Source organism: Petromyzon marinus, chromosome 67, assembly GCF_048934315.1.
Source record: "Petromyzon marinus isolate PM22_M1 ecotype Great Lakes invasive population chromosome 67, UKy_Petmar_22M1.pri1.0, whole genome shotgun sequence".
In the NCBI taxonomy this organism is placed as follows: domain Eukaryota; kingdom Metazoa; phylum Chordata; class Hyperoartia; order Petromyzontiformes; family Petromyzontidae; genus Petromyzon; species Petromyzon marinus.
In genome coordinates this window covers 4,772,273-4,794,451 of record NC_133733.1, presented here as the reverse complement: position 1 = coordinate 4,794,451, position 22,179 = coordinate 4,772,273, and the positions used below count along the sequence as shown (strand labels likewise).

At 50.2% G+C, this 22,179-nt stretch overlaps 1 protein-coding gene across 1 annotated transcript in view; it reads left to right on the top strand.

Moving 5' to 3' along the window:
* LOC142906582 (dynein axonemal heavy chain 2-like) overlaps positions 1–22,179 on the top strand; it is a 397,319-nt gene that overhangs the window by 121,541 nt on the left and 253,599 nt on the right. The window contains exons 4-5 of the mRNA XM_076054728.1: positions 10,485–10,564; positions 13,241–13,417. Of these exons, the coding sequence (XP_075910843.1) occupies positions 10,485–10,564; positions 13,241–13,417 (257 nt within the window). The remainder of the gene's footprint in view (positions 1–10,484; positions 10,565–13,240; positions 13,418–22,179) is intronic.

The following is a 22,179-nucleotide window of genomic DNA, read 5'->3' as shown; positions in this document are numbered from 1 at the left end:
ACCCACAGAGACACACAGAGACCCATAGAGATGCATAGAGATGAATAGAGACCCACAGAGACACATGGTTGAGACCCACAGAGACACACAGAGACCCATAGAGATGCATCGAGATGAAGAGACCCATAGAGACGCATAGAGACCCACAGAGACACATAAAGACCCACAGAGGCACATAAAGACCCACAGAGACACATAGAGACCCACAGAGACACACAGAGACCCATAGAGATGCATAGAGATGAATAGAGACCCACAGAGACACATAGAGTCCCACAGACTAAACTGAAATTCCACTAGTTTTTAATGTATCAGGTGAGGCCCCACGGAGCTGCTGTGTAGCTCGTTTCAGAAGCCATCGCAAATGATAGCAGCTCAACCAAGTGTCGGCTTATTATCGTCATCATCATCATGTGGAAATGTATAGCACTTAGCCAAATACTCTAAACGCGTGACGTTCATTCTAAATGTGGAGGGGAAAAACCGAGAAAAAAATCCACGTGACCGCGGAGAGAGAGAGAGAGAGAGACCGCAAACTCCAAATATACAGCAGCAGGCGTCATCAGGGTCGGGATTGAACTCACGACCTCCTGTGTACCGGGCGAGGTAGTCAACATCTCCTATCCACCGTGATGATGATGATGAGAGAGCGACACCGCAAACTCCAACACAAGCGGTCGTCAAAAGTGACTTTACCGAAAGACCCAAAGAATATGAATTCCTGCAGTCACGAAAGCTTTAAGTCAACACCTCCTAGCCACAGTGATGATGATGAGAGAGACACGCAAACTCCAAATATATACAGCAGGCATCGTCAGGGTCGGGATTGAACTCACGACCTCCTGCACACCAGGCGAGGTAGTCAACATCTCCTAGCCAACCGTGATGATGATGATGATGAGAGAGAGACACCGCAAACTCCAAATATACAGCAGCAGCAGGCGTCGTCAGTGTCGGGATTGAACTCACGACCTCCTGCACACCAGGCGAGGTAGTTAACATCTCAGCACTGCGGGTGCTGGCCAGCCACCCCCTCGTGTACCGTGCCGGCCTCCATAGGTGCTGCCGATACTCGCTCACCGCATTTGCCCCGACGATCTATCACGGCTCTAGTGGCGGATCTTTGTCTTTGTGGTCCTGGGCTTCCCCTGGGCCATCTCAGCCTCAAATGAGCACCTGGGTGACTGTGCTGCGTGGTAAACATCGCCGCTGGGGAGACAAAGGCGGCCGGGCGTGGTTGCTGGCCACCCCCTGCTCGCCATCGCGGTCCTCTTCGTAAGTGCTGCTCGCTAACAGCACTTTGCCCCGACAGTCTGTGAAGGCTACACGGGGGACCTTTGTCTGTGTCTACCTTCAGAGGTGTTTGCTACTCGCTACTGACAGCACTTGCCCCTACAGTCTGTTAGAGGCTATACGGGGGATCTTTATCTGTGTCTATCTTCATAGGCGCTGCTACTCGCTACTAACAGCACTTGCCCCAGCAGTCTGTTGAAGCTACACGGGGGATCTTTATCTGTGTCTACCTTCCTAGGTGATGCTACTCGTTACTAACAGCACTTGCCCCACATAGTCTGTTGAGGCTACACGGGGGATCTTTGTCTGTGTCTACCTTCACAGGTGCTGCTACTACTCGCTACTAACAGCACTTGCCCCAGCAGTCTGTTAGAGGCTACACGGGGGACCTTTGTCTGTGTCTACCTTCACAGGTGCTGCTACTACTCGCTACTAACAACACTTGCCCCAGCAGTCTGTTAGAGGCTACACGGTGGACCTTTGTCTGTGTCTACCTTCACAGGTGCTGCTGCTACTCGCTACTAACAGCACTTGCCCCAGCAGTCTGTTAGAGGCTACACGGGGGACCTTTGTCTGTGTCTACCTTCACAGGTGCTGCTACTACTCGCTACTAACAGCACTTGCCCAAGCAGTCTGTTAGAGGCTACACGGGGGACCTTTGTCTGTGTCTACCTTCACAGGTGCTGCTGCTACTCGCTACTAACAGCACTTGCCCCACATAGTCTGTTGAGGCTACACGGGGGATCTTTGTCTGTGTCTACCTTCACAGGTGCTGCTGCTACTCGCTACTAACAGCACTTGCCCCAGCAGTCTGTTGAGGCTACACGGGGTACCTTTGTGTCTCACCCACGCACGCACAGCAAAGCCCCCAGGCGTGTAGCCGTGACTAATTACAGAGCTGCAAATAACTCTGAGGGTTCCTGCCCCCACTTTTCCCTCTGTGTTGGATTCTGGTCTTTCATAACGAGAGAGAGAGAGATGGGGTGGGGTGAGAGTTGTGGTTCGTGTGGGTTTGAAGGGATTTTACTGTAACCGTGTGTGTGTGTCTGTGTGTTTCTTTGTGGGGAGCCCTAGTGTAGTGGTGGTTAGCGCTACGCTGCGCTATGAACCTGGTGACCCGGGTTCGATTCCCGCTCACGGCCATACACCGGTGACGATTATCTGAACCGGTCCTGGGGCCTCCCCTAGGTCGACAAAGCCTCAAATGAGTACCTGGTGTGATGTGTAAACATCGCCACTCGGGAGACAAAGGCGGCCGGGCGTGGTGTTGGCCACCAACCCCCTCGTGTGCCGTGCCGGCCTTCATAGGTGCTCGCTAACAGCACTTGCCCTTACAATCTGTTACAGGCTACATGGGGCTGTCAGCACCGACGTAAATTTTTTTCCTCCGCCCCCCCCAACTCCTCCATAGACGCCTGCTGCTGTATTTTTGAAGTGTTCATCTCTCTCCCTATCTTATCATCATCATCAAATTGGCTAAGAGATGTTAACTACCTCGCCTGGTATGCAGGAAGTCGTGTTTTTTTTTTATCTCGACCCTGACAACCCCTGCGGCTGTACATTTGGAGTTTGCGTCTCTCTCATCATAATCATCATCACGGTGGCTAGGAGATTTTTACTACCTCGTCTGGTGCACAGGAGGGCGTGGGTTCGATCCCAACCCCTGACGACGCCTGATGTGTATTTGGAGTATTCGTGTGTCTCTCTCTCTCTCATCATCATCATCATGGTGGCTAGGAGATGTTAACTACCTCGCATGGTATACAGGAGGTCGTGGGTTCGATCCGGACCCTGACCCCTGCTGTATATTTGAAGTCTGCGTGTCTCTCTCCGTGGTGGACGCATGGATCTCCCTAGGTACCCCCGTAATTCCCCCAGGTAACCCACTGTCATCCCCGTACCCTCTAAACCTCCCTCCACCGTACCCCCTAAACCTCCCTCCACCGTACCCCCATCCCTATTCACCGCATCACCTTTAGCTACCCTCATTTGTACCACTCATAACCCTTGAAAGGCGCTGTGTAGATATAAGATTCATCCCCCCGCCCGCCTTCACATTTAGAATCAACAACGTCGCGCGTTTGGCTGCCGATAGAAAATACTCCACGTGATGATGATGGTGATAATGATGATGGTGGTGATGATGGTGATGGTGGTGATGATGGTGATGATGACGGTGATGATGATGGTGATGATGATGGTGATTATGATAGGGATGATGGTGATGGTGATGATGGTGATGATGGTGATTGTGATGATGATGGTGATGATGATGGTGATGATGATGATGGTGATGATGGTGATGATGATGGTGATGATGATGGTGATGATGGTGATGATGATGATGGTGATGATGATGGTGATGGTGATCGTGGTGGTGATGATGGTGGCAGTGATGGTGATGATGATGGTGATGATGATGATGATGGTGATTGTGATGATGGTGATGATGGTGATGATGATGGTGATGATGGTGATGATGATGATGATGATTGTGATGATGATGGTGATTGTGATGATGGTGATAATGATGATGGTGATGATGTTGATGATGATGGTGATGATGGTGATGATGGTGATGATGATGATTGTGATGATGATGGTGATGATGATGATGGTGATGATGGTTATGATGATGGTGATGATGGTGATGATGATGGTGATGATGGTGATGATGATGATGATGGTATGAGCCCACGTTGTTGCTCACTTGTGATTGCCGGGTCGCTTCTGACAACAACAACAACAACAAAAAAGAGCTCAGTAGTTGGGGCCCCTTACCTGGTTAAATAAAAAAATATACTAGTTTAGTAGTTTTAGTTTATGGGTCTCTGTGCATCTCTGTTGATCTCTATTTGTCTCTATGGGTATCTACGTGTCTCTATGGGTCTCCGTGTGTCTCTGCGGGTCTCAATTTGTGGTTCTATGGGTCTCTATGTTTCTCTGTGTGTCTCTGTGTGTCTCTGTGGGTCTCAATGTGTCTCAATGTGTCTATGGGTCTCTATGTGTCTCTGTGGGTCTCTATGGGTCTCTATTTGTCGATATGGGTCTCTATGTGTCTCTGTGGGTCTCTATGTGTCTATATGGGTCTCTATGTGTCTCTGTGGGTCTCTAATGGTCTCTATGTGTCTATATGTGTATCTATCTATCTCTATGGGTCTCTATATGTCTCTATGTGTCTCTGTGTCTTTGTGGGTCTCTATGTGTCTCTGTGGGTCTCTATGTGTCTCTGTGGGTCTCTATGTGTTTCTATGGGTCTCTATGTGTCCTTGTGTGTCTCTTTGTGTCTCTATGGGTCTCTATGTGTCTCTGTGGGTCTCTATGTGTCTCTGTGTCTCTATGTGTCTTTGTGGGTCTCTATGTGTTTCTATGGGTCTCTATGTGTCCTTGTGTCTCTGTGTGTCTCTATGGGTCTCTATGTGTCTCTGTGGGTCTCTATGTGTCTCTATGTGTCTCTGTGTCTCTATGTGTCTTTGTGGGTCTCTATGTGTCTCTGTAGGTCTCTATGTGTTTCTATGGGTCTCTATGTGTCCTTGTGTGTTTCTGTGTATTTCTGTGTCTCTATGGGTCTATATGTGTCTCTGTGGGTTTCTGTGTGTCTCTGTGTCTCTATGTGTCTCTACGAGTCTCTATCTCTATGGGTCTCTATGGGTCTCTGTGGATCTCTATGTGTGTCTTTGGGTCTCAATGTGTATCCATGTCTCAACGTCTCTCTGTGGGTCTCTATGTGTCTCTGTGGGTTTCTGTGTGTCCCAGTGCGTTCAGTGTATTTGGCTACTGTTATAAAACAGTAATATACATATTTTTTAGATTTCGTATTTCGGGGTGATGGGTGAAGGTGAGTTTGGAGGGGGTTGGCGGGGGAGTGGTGGCGACAATTGGTGGTTGAGGGGTGGATTGAGGGAGCGTCTCATAACTCTCCCGAGCGTACGGAGTCAGCCAAGCGGCAAATGGGCGCGACTGTGTGTAATTAAATTGGTGTGCGCACACACACAGAGAGACAGACAGACACAAAGATAATCACCACCCCTCCCTCTCCTCAGGTGTAGCCTGCAGCAGACTGTAGGGGCAAGTGGTGGTTGGTGGTGGTGGTTGGTTGGTGGTGGTGGTTGGTTGGTGGTGGTGGTGGAGGTTGGTTGGTGGTGGTGGTTGGTGGTGGTGGTGGTGGAGGTTGGTTGGTGGTGGTGGAGGTTGGTGGTGGTGGTGGTTGGTGGTGGTGGTGGTGGAGGTTGGTTGGTGGTGGTGGAGGTTGGTGGTGGTTGGTTGGTGGTGGAGGTTGGTGGTGGAGGTTGGTGGTGGTGGTTGGTTGGTGGTGGTGGTTGGTTGGTGGTGGAGGTTGGTTGGTGGTGGTGGAGGTTGGTTGGTGGTGGTGGTTGGTGGTGGTTGGTTGGTGTTGGAGGTTGGTGGTGGTGGTGGTTGGTTGGTGGTGGAGGTTGGTGGTGGTGGTGGTTGGTTGGTGGTGGTTGGTGGTGGTGGTGGTGGAGGTTGGTTGGTGGTGGTGGAGGTTGGTGGTGGTGGAGGTTGGTGGTGGTGGTGGTTGGTTGGTGGTGGTGGTTGGTTGGTGGTGGTTGGTGGTGGTGGTGGAGGTTGGTTGGTGGTGGTGGAGGTTGGTGGTGGTGGTGGTGGAGGTTGGTTGGTGGTGGTGGTGGTGGTGGTGGAGGTTGGTTGGTGGTGGTGGAGGTTGGTTGGTGGTGGAGGTTGGTTGGTGGTGGTGGTGGTGATTGGTTGGTGGTGGTGGTGGGTTGTTGGTGGTGGTGGAGGTTGGTTGGTGGTGGAGGTTGGTGGTGGTGGTGGTTGGTGGTGGTGGTTGGTGGTGGTGGTGGTGGTTGGTTGGTTGGTGGTGGTGGTTGGTGATGGTGGAGGTTGGTTGGTGGTGGAGGTTGGTTGGTGGTGGTGGTTGGTGGTGATTGGTGGTGGTGGTGGTTGGTGGTGGTGGTGTTTGGTTGGTGGTGGAGGTTGGTTGGTGGTGGAGGTTGGTTGGTGGTGGTGGTTGGTTGGTGGTGGTGGTTGGTTGGTGGTGGTGGTTGGTGGTGGTTGGTGGTGGAGGTTGGTGGTGGTGGTGGAGGTTGGTTGGTGGTGGTGGTGGAGGTTGGTTGGTGGTGGTCGTGGTGGAGGTTGGTTGGTGGTGGAGGTTGGTTGGTGGTGGTGGTGGAGGTTGGTTGGTGGTGGAGGTTGGTTGGTGGTGGTGGTTGGTGGTGGTGGTTGGTGGTGGTGGGTGGTGGTGGTTGGTTGGTTGGTGGTGGTTGGTGGTGGTGGAGGTTGGTTGGTGGTAGTGGTGAAGGTTGGTTGGTGGTGGAGGTTGGTTGGTGGTGGTGGTTGGTGGTGATTGGTGGTGGTGGTTGGTTGGTGGTGGTGGAGGTTGGTTGGTGGTAGTGGTGAAGGTTGGTGGTGGTGGAGGTTGGTTGGTGGTGGTGGTTGGTGGTGATTGGTGGTGGTGGTTGGTTGGTGGTGGTGGAGGTTGGTTGGTGGTGGTTGGTTGGTGGTGGAGGTTGGTTGGTGGTAGTGGTGAAGGTTGGTTGGTGGTGGTGGTTGGTGGTGATTGGTGGTGGTGGTGGTTGGTTGGTGGTTGTGGTGGAGGTTGGTTGGTGGTGGTGGTTGGTGGTGGAGGTTGGTTGGTGGTGGTGGTTAGTTGGTGGTGGTTGGTTGGTGGTGGTTGGTTGGTGATGGTGGAGGTTGGTTGGTGGTGGAGTTGGTAGGTGGTGGTAGAGGTTGGTTGGTGGTGGTTGGTTGGTGGTGGTGGTGGTTAGTTGGTGGTGGTTGGTTGGTGGTGGTTGGTTGGTGATGGTGGAGGTTGGTTGGTGGTGGTGGAGGTTGGTTGGTGGTGGTTGGTAGGTGGTGGAGGTTGGTGGTGGTGGTTAGTTGGTGGTGGTTGGTTGGTGGTGGTTGGTTGGGGATGGTGGAGGTTGGTTGGTGGTGGAGTTGGTTGGTGGTGGTAGAGGTTGGTTGGTGGTGGTTGGTTGGTGGTGGTTGAGGTTGGTTGGTGGTGGAGGTTGGTGGTGGTGGTTGGTTGGTGGTGGAGGTTGGTTGGTGGTGGTGGTTGGTTGGTGGTGGTTGGTTGGTGGTGGTGGTTGGTTGGTGGTGGAGGTTGGTGGTGGTGGTTGGTTGGTGGTGGAGGTTGGTTGGTGGTGGTGGTTGGTTGGTGGTGGTTGGTTGGTGGTGGTGGTTGGTTGGTGGTGGAGGTTGGTTGGTGGTGGTGGAGGTTGGTTGGTGGTGGTGGTTGGTTGGTGGTGGTTGGTTGGTGGTGGTGGTTGGTTGGTGGTGGTGGAGGTTGGTTGGTGGTGGTTGGTGGTGGTTGGTTGGTGGTGGAGGTTGGTTGGTGGTGGTGGTTGGTTGGTGGTGGAGGTTGGTTGGTGGTGGTGGAGGTTGGTTGGTGGTGGTTGGTGGTGGTTGGTTGGTGGTGGAGGTTGGTTGGTGGTGGTGGTTGATGGTGGTGGTTGGTTGGTGGTGGTGGTTGATGGTGGTGGTGATGTTTTACATGTGGCGAGCGGTATTATTGTAGTGCATAAATGACGTCACGCACCTTGGGGGGGGCGATCAGACATTTGTGACGATGTCTGACGAGGGTGGGGAGGAGGGGGTGAGAAATGTGACGTCACATCAAAATTCGCAACTTTAAATAAATATAGACAACACTTTCTACTTGATTAAATAGACTTTTTTTAAATAAATGTTTTCTCCTACAACGTCAGAGTGCAGCGCCACATTAAATACGCACTACAACGACAATAGCTTAAAGCGATTTGAAGCGTGTTTTATTTTCAAAATGTTAAATATCGTTTTGAAGGGTGGGGGGGGGGGGGCAGAGCTTTGTGACGTCATATTTTAGGGGGGGTCTGACTTTTCGTGACGCCGTGTGCCGACGAAGGGGGGGGGTGGGAGGGTCCAAAATCGCCTGACGTCATTTATGGACGGCCCCTACGAAGGCTACGCGAGGGGGTGTGGGGTGGCCAACACCACGCCCGGCCGCCTTTGTCTCCCCCAGTGGCGACGTTTACACATCGCACCGGGGTGCTCATTTGAGGCTGAGTCGACCTAAGGCAGGCCCAGGACCGGTTGAGATAATCGTCACCGGCGGCGTTGGCCGTGAGCGGGGATCGAACCGCCGGGGTCTCTGGTGGGTTCCGTAGTGCAGCGTGGCGCTGACCACTGCACCACCGCTCCTCCCACCCCCCTCTCCCCTGTTTGGACACACGCAGATGTACGTAGTAGGCTGGACAACAATAGCAACGTGAAACGTGTTGTTGTTGTTGTTGTTCGGAGAAATGGCTTGACGTAAGATGTCAGGTTCCCCTCCACTACGACCTGACAATTTTGGCACCGCCAGGCAGGGAGAGGAAAGTGAAAACGGCAATTGATGAAATGTGTGGCGGACACACTTACTGCTGCTGCTGCTGCTGCCCATGGATTGTAATGAGGAGGACGACGATGATGATACACTACACTATACACTACACTATACACTACTATACACTACACGATACAATACACTATACACTACTATACACTACACTATACACTACACTAAACACTACACTATACACTACACTATACACTACACTATACACTACACTATACACTACACTATACACTACTATACACTACACTATGCACTACTATACACTACACTATACACTACACTAACACTACACTATACACTACACTATTATACATTACGCTGCTATACACTACACTATACACTACTATACACACTATACACTACTGTACACTACACTAAACACTACACTATACACTACTATACACTACACTATACACTACACTAAACACTACACTAAACACTTCGATACACTACACACATCTATACACTACACTGTTATACATTACGCTGCTATACACTACACTACACTTTACACTATACTATACACTACACTATACACTACGCTGAACACTACGATACACTACACACATCTATACACTACACTATACACTACACTGTTATACATTACGCTGTTATACATTACACTATACACTGCACTATTATACATTACGTGGCTATAAACTACACCATACACTGCACTATTATACATTACGCAGCTATACACTGCACTATACACTGCACTATTATACATTACGTGGCTATACACTACACTATACCCTGCACTATTATACATTACGCTACTATACACTACACTATACACTACACAATTATACATTACGCTAACATTACAGTATACACTACGCTTTACACTACACTACTATACACTACAATGTTATACACTACACTTTACATTACTATACAATACTATACACAACTTTACACAACACTATGCACTACCCTATACACTACTATACACTACACTATACACTACTATACACTACACTATACACTACTATACATCTCACTATACACTACACTCTACACTACTATACACTACACTATACACTACAATACACTATACACTTCAATACACTACACTATACACTACACTGTACACTACCATACACTATACACTACGCTATACACTACTATACACTACACTATACACTACAATACACTACACTATACACTACACTATACACTACACACTACGATGCGGTACCACACTACCAGAGCACATTGGCACATGGGGACAGAGAGTGGAATGTGGAAATCAACAAATGGCGAAAGGTGCAGCGGACGCCCCCAATGCTGCTAGTTCGCGATATCTGCCCATGGTTCGCGATATCTGCCCATGGATCGCGACGACGACGATGATGATCGTGACGATGGTGATGTTGTTGTTGTTGAGAATAGGTTTTACCCTTTCAACTGGCACAAAAACTGACACCTTTATTCAAGGCATCATGTTTGCAATAACCACAACACAAGCAGTCAAAATGCAAACAAAAAAGACAACTCTGATAATAATATGCACTGTCCTTGAATTTGATTGGTCCACACCCGAGACGGCTTTTCTTAGAGCCCTTTAGTCTCCATTGGTGTTGGACCAGAAGACGCCAGAAGGCGTACAACTCAAAAACAGCGCACTATCAGAGTGCACATTATTATCAGAGTTGTCTTTTTTGTTTGCATTTTGACTGCTTGTGTTGTGGTTATTGCAAACATGATGCCTTGAATAAAGGTGTCAGTTTTTGTGCCAGTTGAAAGGGTAAAACCTATTCTCATATCTTGTTTCCGGCAAAGGAGGTCTCATAATGTTGTTGTTGTTGTTTTTGTTGTTGTCGTTTCACAGGCATGGAGGGCAGCGCAGACGTCGCGGCAAGCGACGGGCGCCGGCAGAGCGGAGGGGAGGATCAGGCGCCGGGTGACCCGGTGAGGAATTGTTTAACCGCACACGCGTGGTGGTTGGTGGTTGTGGTGGTTGTGGTTGGTTGGTGGTGGTTGGTGGTGGTGGTGGTGGTGTTTTCCGTGTGGGGAGCGGTAGTGTAGTCTTGGTTAGCGCTACACTGCGCACAGAGGCTGCCGACCGGAGTTCGATCCCCCTCTCTCAGGGCCAACACCACCGGTGACGACTATCCGAACCGGTCCTGGGCCTCCCTTAGGTCGCCTCGGCCTCAAATGAGCACCTGGTGCGGTGGTGTAGTAAACGTCGCCACTGGGGGAGACAAAGGCGGCCGGGCGTGGTTGCTGGCCACCCACCCCCTCGTGTGCCGTGCCGGCCTTCATAGGTGCTGCTCGCTAACAGCACTTGCCCCAACAGTCCGTTAAGGCTACACGGGGGGTCTTTGTCTTTGTCGGGCAACCCTCCTCCACCCCGACACGGGTGCAGGAGGGGTGCACGGGTATAGTGTAGTGTATAGTGTAGTGTATAGTATAGCGTAGTGTATAGTGTGGTATATAGTGTAGTGTATAGTGTAGCTTATAGCCGTGTATAGTATAGTGTGTTGTGCAGTGTGTAGTGTATAGTAGTCTATAGTGTAGTGTTACGTAGAGTGTAGTGTATAGTGTAGTGTATAGTAGTGTATAATGTATAGTATAGCGTAGTGTATAGTCGTGTTTAGTGTAGTGTATAATGTAGTGTATAGTCATGTATAGTGTAGTGTACAGTAGTGTATAGTGTATAGTAGTGTATAGTGTAGTATATAGTATAGTGTAGTGTATATCGTAGTGTGTGGTCGTGTTTAGTGTTTTGTGTAGTAGTGTTTAGCAGTGTATAGTAGTGTTTAGTGTAGTGTATAATGCAGTGTATAGTAATGTATAGTGTAGTGTACGGTAGCGTATAGTGTATAGTAGTGTATAGTGTAGTGTATATCGTAGTGTATGGTCGTGTTTAGTGTTTTGTATAGTAGTGTTTAACAGTGTATAATAGTGTTTAGTGTAGTGTATAGTGATGTATAGTGTAGTGTATAGTACTGTATAGTGTAGTGTATAGTATAGTGTATAGTAGTGTATAGTGTAGTGTATTGTATAGTGTAGTGTATAGCATAATGTATGGTCGTGTTTAGTGTTTTGTATAGTAGTGTTTAGCAGTGTATAGTAGTGTTTATTGTATTGTATAGTGATGTATAGTGTAGTGTATAGCGTAGTGTATAGTGTATAGTAGTGTATATTGTCGTGTATAGTGGTGTATAGTAGTGTATAGTGTTGTGTATAGTAGTGTATAGTGTAGTGTATAGTAGTGTATAGTGTATAGTAGTGTATCATGTATAGTAGTGTTTAGTGTAGTGTATAGTGTAGTGTATGGTAGTGTTTAGTGTTTTGTGTAGTAGTGTTTAGCAGTGTATGGTAGTGTTTAGTGTAGTGTATAGTAATGTATAGTGTAGTGTACGGTAGCGTATAGTGTATAATAGTGTATAGTATAGTGTAGTGTATATCATAGTGTATGGTCATGTTTAGTGGTTTGTATAGTAGTGTTTAGCAGTGTATAATAGTGTTTAGTGTAGTGTATAGTGATGTATAGTGTAGTGTATAGTAGTGTATAGTGTAGTGTATAGTAGTGTATAGTGTAGTGTATATTATAGTGTATAGTATAGTGTATAGTGTAGTGTATAGCATAGTGTATGGTCGTGTTTTGTATAGTAGTGTTTAGCAGTGTATAGTAGTGTTTATTGTAGTGTATAGTGATGTATAGTGTAGTGTATAGTGTGGTGTATAGTGTATAGTAGTGTTTAGTGTAGTGTATAGTAGTGTGTAGTGTAGTGTATAGCGTAGTGTATAGTGTAGTGTGGTGTGTAGTGTAGTGTAAAGTAGTGTATAGTAGTGTATTGTGCATAGTAGTGTTTAGTGTAGTGTATATTGTCGTGTATAGTAGTGTATATTGTCGTGTATAGTAGTGTATAGTGTTGTGTATAGTAGTGTATAGTGTAGTGTATAGTAATTTATAGTGTAGTGTATAGTAGTGTATAGTGTATAGTAGTGTATCATGTATAGTAGTGTTTAGTGTAGTGTATAGTGTAGTGTATGGTAGTGTTTAGTGTAGTGTTTAGTGTAGTGTATAGTGTAGTATATAGTAGTGTGTAGTGTAGTGTATAGTAGTGTATAGTAGTGTATAGTGTAGTATATAGTAGTGTATAGTAGTGCATAGTGTAGTGTATAGTGTAGTGTGTAGTGTAGTGTGTAGGTAGTGTATTGTGTAGTGTATAGTAGTGTATAGTGTAGTGTATAGTAGTGTGTAGTGTAGTGTATAGTAGTGTATAGTGTATAGTGTAGTGTATAGTGTAGTGTATAGTCGTGTATAGTTGTAGTGTATAGTGTAGTGTATAGTGTAGTGTATAGTGTAGTGTATAGTGTAGTGTGTAGTGTAGTGTATAGTGTGGTGTATATTGCACCCGAAAGCGCAGTATACACGGCCAGCCAAACGCCGCTACCGCCGCTGCTGCCGCATCTGCGACGGTGACCGGAGTTTGTGTGACGGCACCCGGTGAACGCTGCCTTTGCCTCGTTCGTGCGTGCCTGTGCGTGTGTGTGCATGTGCGTGCCTGTGCGTGTGTGCATGTGCGTGTGTGCATGTGCGTGTGTGTGTGCGTGTGCGTGCGTGCACGTATCCAGGCCGACGCTATCCTATCGCGGGTGGCGCTGAGCAGCGCGCCGTCCGGCGGCGCCTGGCAGGATCACCACCGGCGGGCGGCACGCCGGTTCCTCGCCGACGCCAGCCAGCGCCTGCTGGTGGTCTACACGGACGCCGCTGGGGGCGACGTCCGCCTCTCGGCCTCCGTGCCCTCTCACGTACGTCGTGCGTGCGTGCGTGCGTCCGTCTGTCTGTCTCTACGTCCGTCCATCTGTTTTTCTTTTTCCCGGGTTTGTCTGTCTGTCCGCAATGACCTGGGTTTGTGTGGTGACTCAGGCTACCTCGCCTGCTATACAGGAGGTCGTGGGTTCGATCCCGACCCTGACTACACTTGCTGTGTATTCAGAGTTTGCGGTGTCTCTCTCTCTCTCTCTGTCATCATCATCATCATCACGGTGGCTAGGAGATGTTAACTAACTCGCCTGGTATACAGGAGGTCGTGGGTTCGATCCCGGCCCTGTAGACACTTGCTGTATATTTCTAGTCTACGTGTCTCTCTCTCTCTCTGTCATCATCATCACGGTGGCTAGGAGATGTTAACTAACTCGCCTGGTATACAGGAGGTCGTGGGTTCGATCCCGACCCTGACTACACTTGCTGTGTATTCAGAGTTTGCGGTGTCTCTCTCTCTGTCATCATCATCATCACGGTGGCTAGGAGATGTTGACTACCTCGCCTGGTATACAGGAGGTCGTGGGTTCGATCCCGACCCTGACTATACTTGCTGTGTATTCAGAGTTTGCGGTGTCTCTCTCTCTCGCTGTCATCATCATCACGGTGGCTAGGAGATGTTGACTACCTCGCCTGGTATACAGGAGGTCGTGGGTTCGATCCCGACCCTGACTACACTTGCTGTATATTCAGAGTTTGCGGTGCCTCTCTCTCTCTCTGTCATCATCATCATCACGGTGGCTAGGAGATGTTGACTACCTCGCCTGGTATACAGGAGGTCGTGGGTTCGATCCCGACCCTGACTGCACTTGCTGTATATTCAGAGTTTGCGGTGTCTCTCTCTCTCTCTCTGTCATCATCATCATCACGGTGGCTAGGAGATGTTGACTACCTCGCCTGGTATACAGGAGGTCGTGGGTTCGATCCCGACCCTGACTACACTTGCTGTCTATTCGGAGTTTGCGGTGTATCTCTCTCTGTCATCATCATCATCATCATCACGGTGGCTCGGAGATGTTGACTACCTCGCCTGGTATACAGGAGGTCGTGGGTTCGATCCCGACCCTGACTACGCCTGCTGCTGCTGTATATTTGGAGTTTGCGTCTCTCTCTTTCTCTCCCCGTGGTCGCGTTGATTTTTCTCCGGGTTCCTCCGCTTTTTTTCAACTCCATATTTAGAATCGGCGTCACGTGTTTGAAAGATCGACATAGCAGCTCTGGGACCTTACCTGGCAAAATGAAATTGATTTTTCCAAGACGGAGGTACTCTGCAAACCTACCGGCTACCTTCAGAGATTTGTTCATGAAGCCATCCAGATATATAAACACAGACACAACTTCAACAGAGATGATGGGTACAAACTGAGCAATCATTGGAAGGACGTTATTAATCAGGTGAAGTCTTAACTGACCGTGATGTTTCCATCCTACCTGCCTATGTCAGTTGTTATTTCGACTCTCTCTCTCTCTATGCCTCTCTCTTAGATCTCTCATGCTCACATGTACGTTGCATTGCACTGTCATGCTCACAGGCCCTTTGTATCGCACTCTCATGCTCACAGGCCCTTTGGATTGCACTCTCATGCTCACAGGCCCTTTGGATTGCAGCCGTTGAGTTGCACTCCCTCGTTGAGGAGGCCGCTCTCCTCCTATCTTACAGTTACATGCTAATTTATCACATTAACATCATGCTAATTTCTCACATTAACATCATGCTAATTTATCACATTAACATCATGCTAATTTCTCACATTAACATCATGCTAATTTCTCACATTAACATCATGCTAATTTCTCACATTACCATCATGCTAATCTCTCACATTAACATCATGCTAATTTCTCACATTAACATCATGCTAGTTTCTCACATTAACATCATGCTAATTTCTCACGTTAACATCATGCTAATTTCTCACATTAACATCATGCTAATCTCTCACATTAACATCATGCTAATTTCTCACATTAACATCATGCTAATTTCTCACATTAACATCATGCTAATTTCTCACATTAACATCATGCTAATCTCTCACATTAACATCATGCTAGTTTCTCACATTAACATCATGCTAATCTCTCATATCAACATAGCCGCTTCCGTGCCCAGTTACATGCTAATTTCTCACACTAACATCATGCTAATTTCTCACACTAACATCATGATAATTTCTCGCATTAACATCATGCTAATCTCTCACATTAACATAGCCGCTTCCGTGCCCAGTTACGTGCTAATTTCTCACATTAACATCATGCTAATTTCTCACATTAACATCATGCTAATTACTCATATCAACATAGCCGCTTCCGTGCCCAGTTACATGCTAATTTCTCATATTAACATCATGCTCATTTCTGACATTAACATCATGCTGATTTCTCACACTAGCATCACACTAATTTCTCGCATTAACATCATGCTAATCTCTCACATTAACATAGTCACTTCCGTGCCCAGTTACGTGCTAATTTCTCACATTAACATCACTCGCCCCGGCCACTTCTTTATGACCCTCCCATTTCAAACCTTTTTAAAACAGTCTGCCTCAGCATCAGACCGAGGCTTTCCCGCCTGATGACGGACGCTTGGTGTCGCACCCTAAACGTCGTGATTTATTTTATTTTATACCTACAGTGACTTTTACCGAAAGAACCAAAGAGTAATAAAAAAAAATAGTTTTATTGTAGTTTAGTCTATGGGTCTCTATGCATCTCTGTGGGTCTCTTTGTGTCTCTGTGGGTCTGCACGTGTCTCTGTGTGTTTGGAAGAATTTGGCTACCGCTTTCAATGTCCACGTGACGACGACGACGATGATGATGATGATAAAGCCGTCACTTGGTTGAGCTGCCATCATTTGTGATGGCCAGGCTCACTTCTGACAAAGAGCTATGGAGCAACTCAGTGGGACCTGGTAAAATTTTAAAAATCGTTTAATTGTAGTTTATGTCTGTGGGTCTCTGTGTACCTCTGTGGGTCTGCAGTCTGCGCGTGTCTCTGTGTGCTTGGAAGAATTTGACTACCGCTATGGATGTCCACGTGACGATGACGATGATAAGCCGCCACTTGGTTGAGCTATCATCATTTGTGATTGGCAGGGTCGCCTCTGGCAATGCGAGCTACGTAGCAGCTCGGCAGGCGGGGGGTCAAATGGAAGAAAGAGTTTTTTTTAGTTTATACATTTGGACAATTGTAGAGAATCCTACGGAGCCTCCTTTCTCTTCCCCGTTGCTCCTTCTCTTCCACTGCCTCTACCCTCTATCGTTTTTACCCCCCCCCCCCCCGCCCGCCTCTAACCCACTCCCAGTTCTCTCGGCCCTCTTCCTCCTCCGACCTCTAATTCCTAACTCACGAGGGAAGGGAATGGGAAGTTAGACACTCTCCCCCGCCCCCCCCCCCCCCTGCTCGTTTTTCCTCCTCTCCTTTCTCTGTTGCTTCTTCTCTTCCACTGCCTCCACCCTCCACCGTTTCCTCCCCCCCCCCCTCCCCCCCCACCGCCGCCGGCCTCTAACCCGCTCCCGGTTTCCCCCCCGGGGCCCTCTACCTCCTCCGGCCCGGCTCCCACGTCTCGCTCCCTCTACGTGCACCTAACCACGTCTCTCACCACCCTCCCCGCCGCCCCCCCAGCCTTCCGCTGTGCTCCTCAAACAGCTCGACCATGCGGGCCATCACCAGGTCTCTGCTCACCCAACACGTCCGGGTCGTGCCCGTCCGTCACACCACCCCCCAACCACCACCACCACCAGCCACCAGCCACCCCTTCATCCACCGTCACGTTCCAGCTCTTTCCTCCTTCCCTGTCTCCCCCTGCAACGTCGCTCCGTTCCCAGGGCTCCCCCGCCGCAGCTCCCCTCCCCCCCCCGCCGCCCGTCGCCATCAGCCGCTCCGCCGCCACCCCCCGTCACCCCTGCCATGTCGGCCCCCGTCGCAACGGCGCCCTGGCAAAGGGCGCCGGCAAAGATGAGTCCTCAAATCGAAGAGCGCGACGAGGCGGGAGAAAAGAAGACGCGGGGGGAAGGAATGCGGTCGAAGCGATTTGGGGCAGGCGGAAGGGGTGCGCTGGGAGGTAGGAGGCTCCCGGAGGGGAACGTGGTCGTGGACGGGGCGGATAGCGGGCGGGGAAGGAAGGCCGTGATGTGAACTAAACCGTGAAAGTTTTTGTTAATTTCGCGCCGGTGAGCTAGAAGCGAGCCTGCCCATCGCCAATTGATGGCAGATCAACGGGGCGGCGGCTTGTCGTCGTCGTCATCATCGTCGTCGTCGTCGTCGTCTCTCATCATCATCATCACGGTGGCCAGGAGATGTCGGCTACCTCGCCTGGTGTGCAGGAGGTCGTGGGTTCGATCCCGGCCCTGATGCCTGCCGCTGTATATTTGGAGTTTGCGTGTCTCTCTCTCTCATCATCATCATCATCACGGTGGCTAGGAAATGTTAACTACCTCGCCTGGTATACAGGAGGTCGTGGGTTCAATCCCGGCCCTGATGCCTGCTGCTGTATATTTGGAGATTGCGGTGTCTCTCTCATCATCATCACGGTGGCTAGGAGATGTTAACTACTTCGCCCGGTATACAGGAGGTCGTGGGTTCGATCCCAGCCCTGATGCCTGCTGCTGTATATTTGGAGTTTGCGTGTCTCTCTCATCATCATCACGGTGGCTAGGAGATGTTAATTACTTCGCCCGGTACACAGGAGGTCGTGGGTTCGATCCCAGCCCTGATGCCTGCTGCTGTGTATTTGGAGTTTGCGTGTCTCTCTCATCATCATCACGGTGGCTAGGAAATGTCAACTACCTCACCTGGTATACAGGAGGTCGTGGGTTCAATCCCGGCCCTGATGCCCGCTGCTGTATATTTGGAGTTTGCGTGTCTCTCTCATCATCATCATCACGATGGCTAGGAAATGTTAACTATCTCGCCTGGTGTACAGGAGGTCGTGGGTTCAATCCCGGCCCTGATGCCCGCTGCTGTATATTTGGAGTTTGCGTGTCTCTCATCATCATCACAGTGGCCAGGAGATGTCGACTACCTCGCCTGGTGTACAGGAGGTCGTGGGTTCGATCCCGGGCCTGATGACTGCCGCTGTATATTTGGAGTTTGCGTGTCTCTCATCATCATCACGGTGGCTAGGAGATGTTAACTACCTCACCTGGTATACAGGAGGTCGTGGGTTCAATCCCGGCCCTGATGCCCGCTGCTGTGTATTTCGAGTTTCCGTGTCACGTGGATTTTACTCCGGGTCCTCCGCTCTATCCCCGCCACATTTAGACTCAACGTCACGCCTTCAGAGCATTTGGCTACTGCTATTATATTCCCACGTGATGATCGTTGAGCCGCTATCATTCGCGATGGCAATAGGGCGACTGACACAGCCAGCTCAGGGAGCACTTGCAACACCTGGTATAGTAACAAAACAGTTTTAGCTAATTGCAGGGCAGTCAGTGCGCAACGTGCGGTGTTGTGCGAGTGTGTGCGCGTGTGTGGGTGCGCGTATGTGTGCGTGTGTGTGCGTGTGTGTGTGTGTGCGTGTGTGTGTGTGTGCGTTTGTGTGTGTGCACGTGTGTGTATGCGTGTGTGCGCGTGTGTGTGGAACGGTAGCGTGGCGGTTAGCGCTGCGCTGCCGCTACGAACCCGTTGACCCATGGTACCACCTGGGCCCGTCCCCGTGATCCTCCTCACCCATCGACGCTTCACGTGGCGGCCTCAAGGCGCACCTCGCCTGGCACAGGCGCCGTGGTGACGTCACCGTCGCTAGTATCGGGTGCATGAGCGTGTCGGGGGCAGCGGTTAGTGTAGTTAGCGGTTAGCGCTACGAACCTGGCCACCCTGCGCTACGAACCCGGCCACCCGGGTTTCGATTCCCGCTCGCGGCCACCAACACCACCAACACCACCGGTGACGATTATCTTCAACCGGTCCTGAGCCTCCCTTCGGGTCGACTCTGCCTCATCGCTACCGGGGGAAGACAGAGGGGACCCGGGGCGTGCGTGATGCTGGCCACCCACCCCCCTCGTGCGCCGCAGTAAGGGCGGCTCACGCCAGAACCGGTTTTGAAACCGGTTTTGGCGTGTAGGGCCGCTGGGGGAAATCTGCAGCACGCGGCCCCCCGGGGGTGGTGGTGGTGGGGCTGCGTGTGCAGCCTCCGACGCTGAAAAGTTACTTGACGCAAGTCGGGTTAACAATCTGAACGAAACCAAAATACTCTTTATTTTTTTTTTGCACCAGGTAAGGGCTACACTGAAGCGACCTGGCCATCACGAATGATGGCTCCAACAAAGTGGCTCATCATCACGCCAAGTTAGCCAAATAGTCTAAACGCGTGACGTTGACTCTAAATGTGGAGGGGAAAACCAACCGGAGGAACCCGGAGAATAATCCACACGACCACAAGGAGAGAGAGAGAGAGAGAGGGAGACACGCAGACTCCAAATATACAGCAGCAGCAGCAGGCGTCGTCAGGGGTCGGGATCGAACCCACGACCTCCTGCACACCGGGCGAGGTAGTTAACATCTCCTAGCCACTCTGATAATGATGAGAGAGAGAGAGAGACCGCTAACTTCAAATATACAGCAGCAGCAGGCGTCGTCAGGGGTCGGGATGGAACCCACGACCTCCTGCACACCGGGCGATGTAGTTAACATCTCCTGGCCACCGTGGTGCCCTATCGTGGGGGGCAGGTGATGTGGGGGGGTGCCTTGCCCCCCCTAGTGGCTATAGCTACGAGTTGGGCACCTCCCCCCCCCCCTCCCTTGACAACCACCTTGAGATTTGTTTTCAACCACATTGTCAAAAGAACAAAAATTAAAGATGCATTTAATTTTACGTTAAAAAAAAAAACGCTTTAATGTAACGTTCCACGCTTTGCATCATTAGAACTCCTTAGCCAGTACCAAAATGTAATAATAATAGGGGTTTTCCCCCCTTTTTTATCTGGCAACGAAACTGAAACCTTTTTACAAGGATTCATGTTTACTGCATTCACCACAATACCTGCAGTCAAAATGTAAACAAAAAACATGCTATGATAATATATGATGCATTGTCCTTGAAACTGATTGGTCCACACCAAGGGACAGCTTTCTCTTTGAGCCTCGAAGACAATGCGTTGTCTTTGAGCTGTGTGACGCCTTTTGGCGTCATCTGGTCGAGCACGAAATTGGGTCGAGGCTCAAAAGAAAGCCGTCCCTTGGTGTGGACCAATCAGTTTCAAGGACAATGCATATATTATCATAGTGTGTTTTTTGTTTGCATTTTGACTGCAGGTATTGTGGTTAATGCAGTAAACATGAATCCTTGTAAAAAAAGGTTTCAGTTTTGTTGCCAGAAAAAAGGGGAAAAACCCTATTATTATTGTTCCACGCTTTATTTAATTTGATTAGAGCGGTGACATGAACGCTGCTACAGAGAGGGTACTAATGCAGCTGAAGTAGTGGGTGAGTGAGTGCGTGGGTGTGTGTGTGTGTGCGTGTGTGTGGGCGAGCGAGTGGGTGAGCGAGTGTGTGGGTGGGTTAGTGGGTGTGTGGGTGGGTGGGTTAGTGGGTGTGTGAGTGGGTGAGCGAGTGTGTGGGTGGTTGGGTTAGTGGGTGTTCGAGTGGGTGAGCGAGTGTGTGGGCGAGTGAGTTGGTGAGGGTGTGGGCAAGCAAGTGGGTGAGCGAGTGTGTGGGTGAGCGAATGTGTGGGTGGGTGAGTGGGCGAGCGAGTGGGTGAGCGAGTGTGTGGGTGGGCGAGTGGTCGAGCCAGTGTGTGGGTGGGTGAGTGGGCGAGCGAGTGGGTGAGCATGTGTGTGGGTGGGTGAGTGGGCGAGCGAGTGTGTGGGTGGGTGGGCGAGCGGGTGTGTGGATGGGTGAGTGAGTGTGGGTGGGTGGGTGAGCGAGCGAGTGACTGACCGAGTGTGTGGGTGGGTGAGTGGGCGAGCGAGTGTGTGGGTGGGTGAGTGGGCGAGCGAGTGTGTGGGTGGGTGGGCGAGCGAGTGTGTGGGTGAGTGAGTGGGCGAGCGAGTGTGTGGGTGGGTAGGTGGGCGAGCGAGTGGGCGAGCGACACGGTCTGGATCCCAAGCGCAGCTTGCTGACCATTGCATCGCCGCGGTGATGTTATTGTTATTCCTACCTCCTCCTGATTTCCCCCCCCCTTCCCCTAAAAAAAAAATCTCTCTCATTTCCTCACGCGGCGGCCGTGTCCTCAGAATGATCTGCTCGGTCAGCAGTCGCTGCGTACGCGTGGGTGATCTACTGCCCAAGCCAGCCCCACGCACGCGGAGTCAAAGACAAAGAGCTCACCGCCGGGTGGCCTGTAACAGAATGTTGGGGCAAGTGCTGTTAGCGAGCAGTGCCTATGAAGGCTACGGGCAATGTGGCGCAACACCACGCCCGGCCGCCTTTGTGTCCCCCGGTGGCGATGTTTACACACCGCACCAGGTACTCATTTGAGGCTGATTGGACCTAGGGGAGGCCCAGGACCGGTTCAGATAATCGTCACCGGTGTTTGGCCGTGAGCGGGAATCGAACTCGGGTCGTTGGGTTCGTAGCGCAGCGTAGCGCTAACCCGCTACACCACCACTCCCCACACACTCACATCCACACCCTCACACCCACAACCTCACACCCACACACTCACACAACCTCACATCCACACACATGCACAAACTCACAAACTCACAATCACCCTACGCAAACTCACACCCACACACTCACATGCACAAACTCACTCACCATACGCAAACTTACATCCACACACTCACCATACGCAAA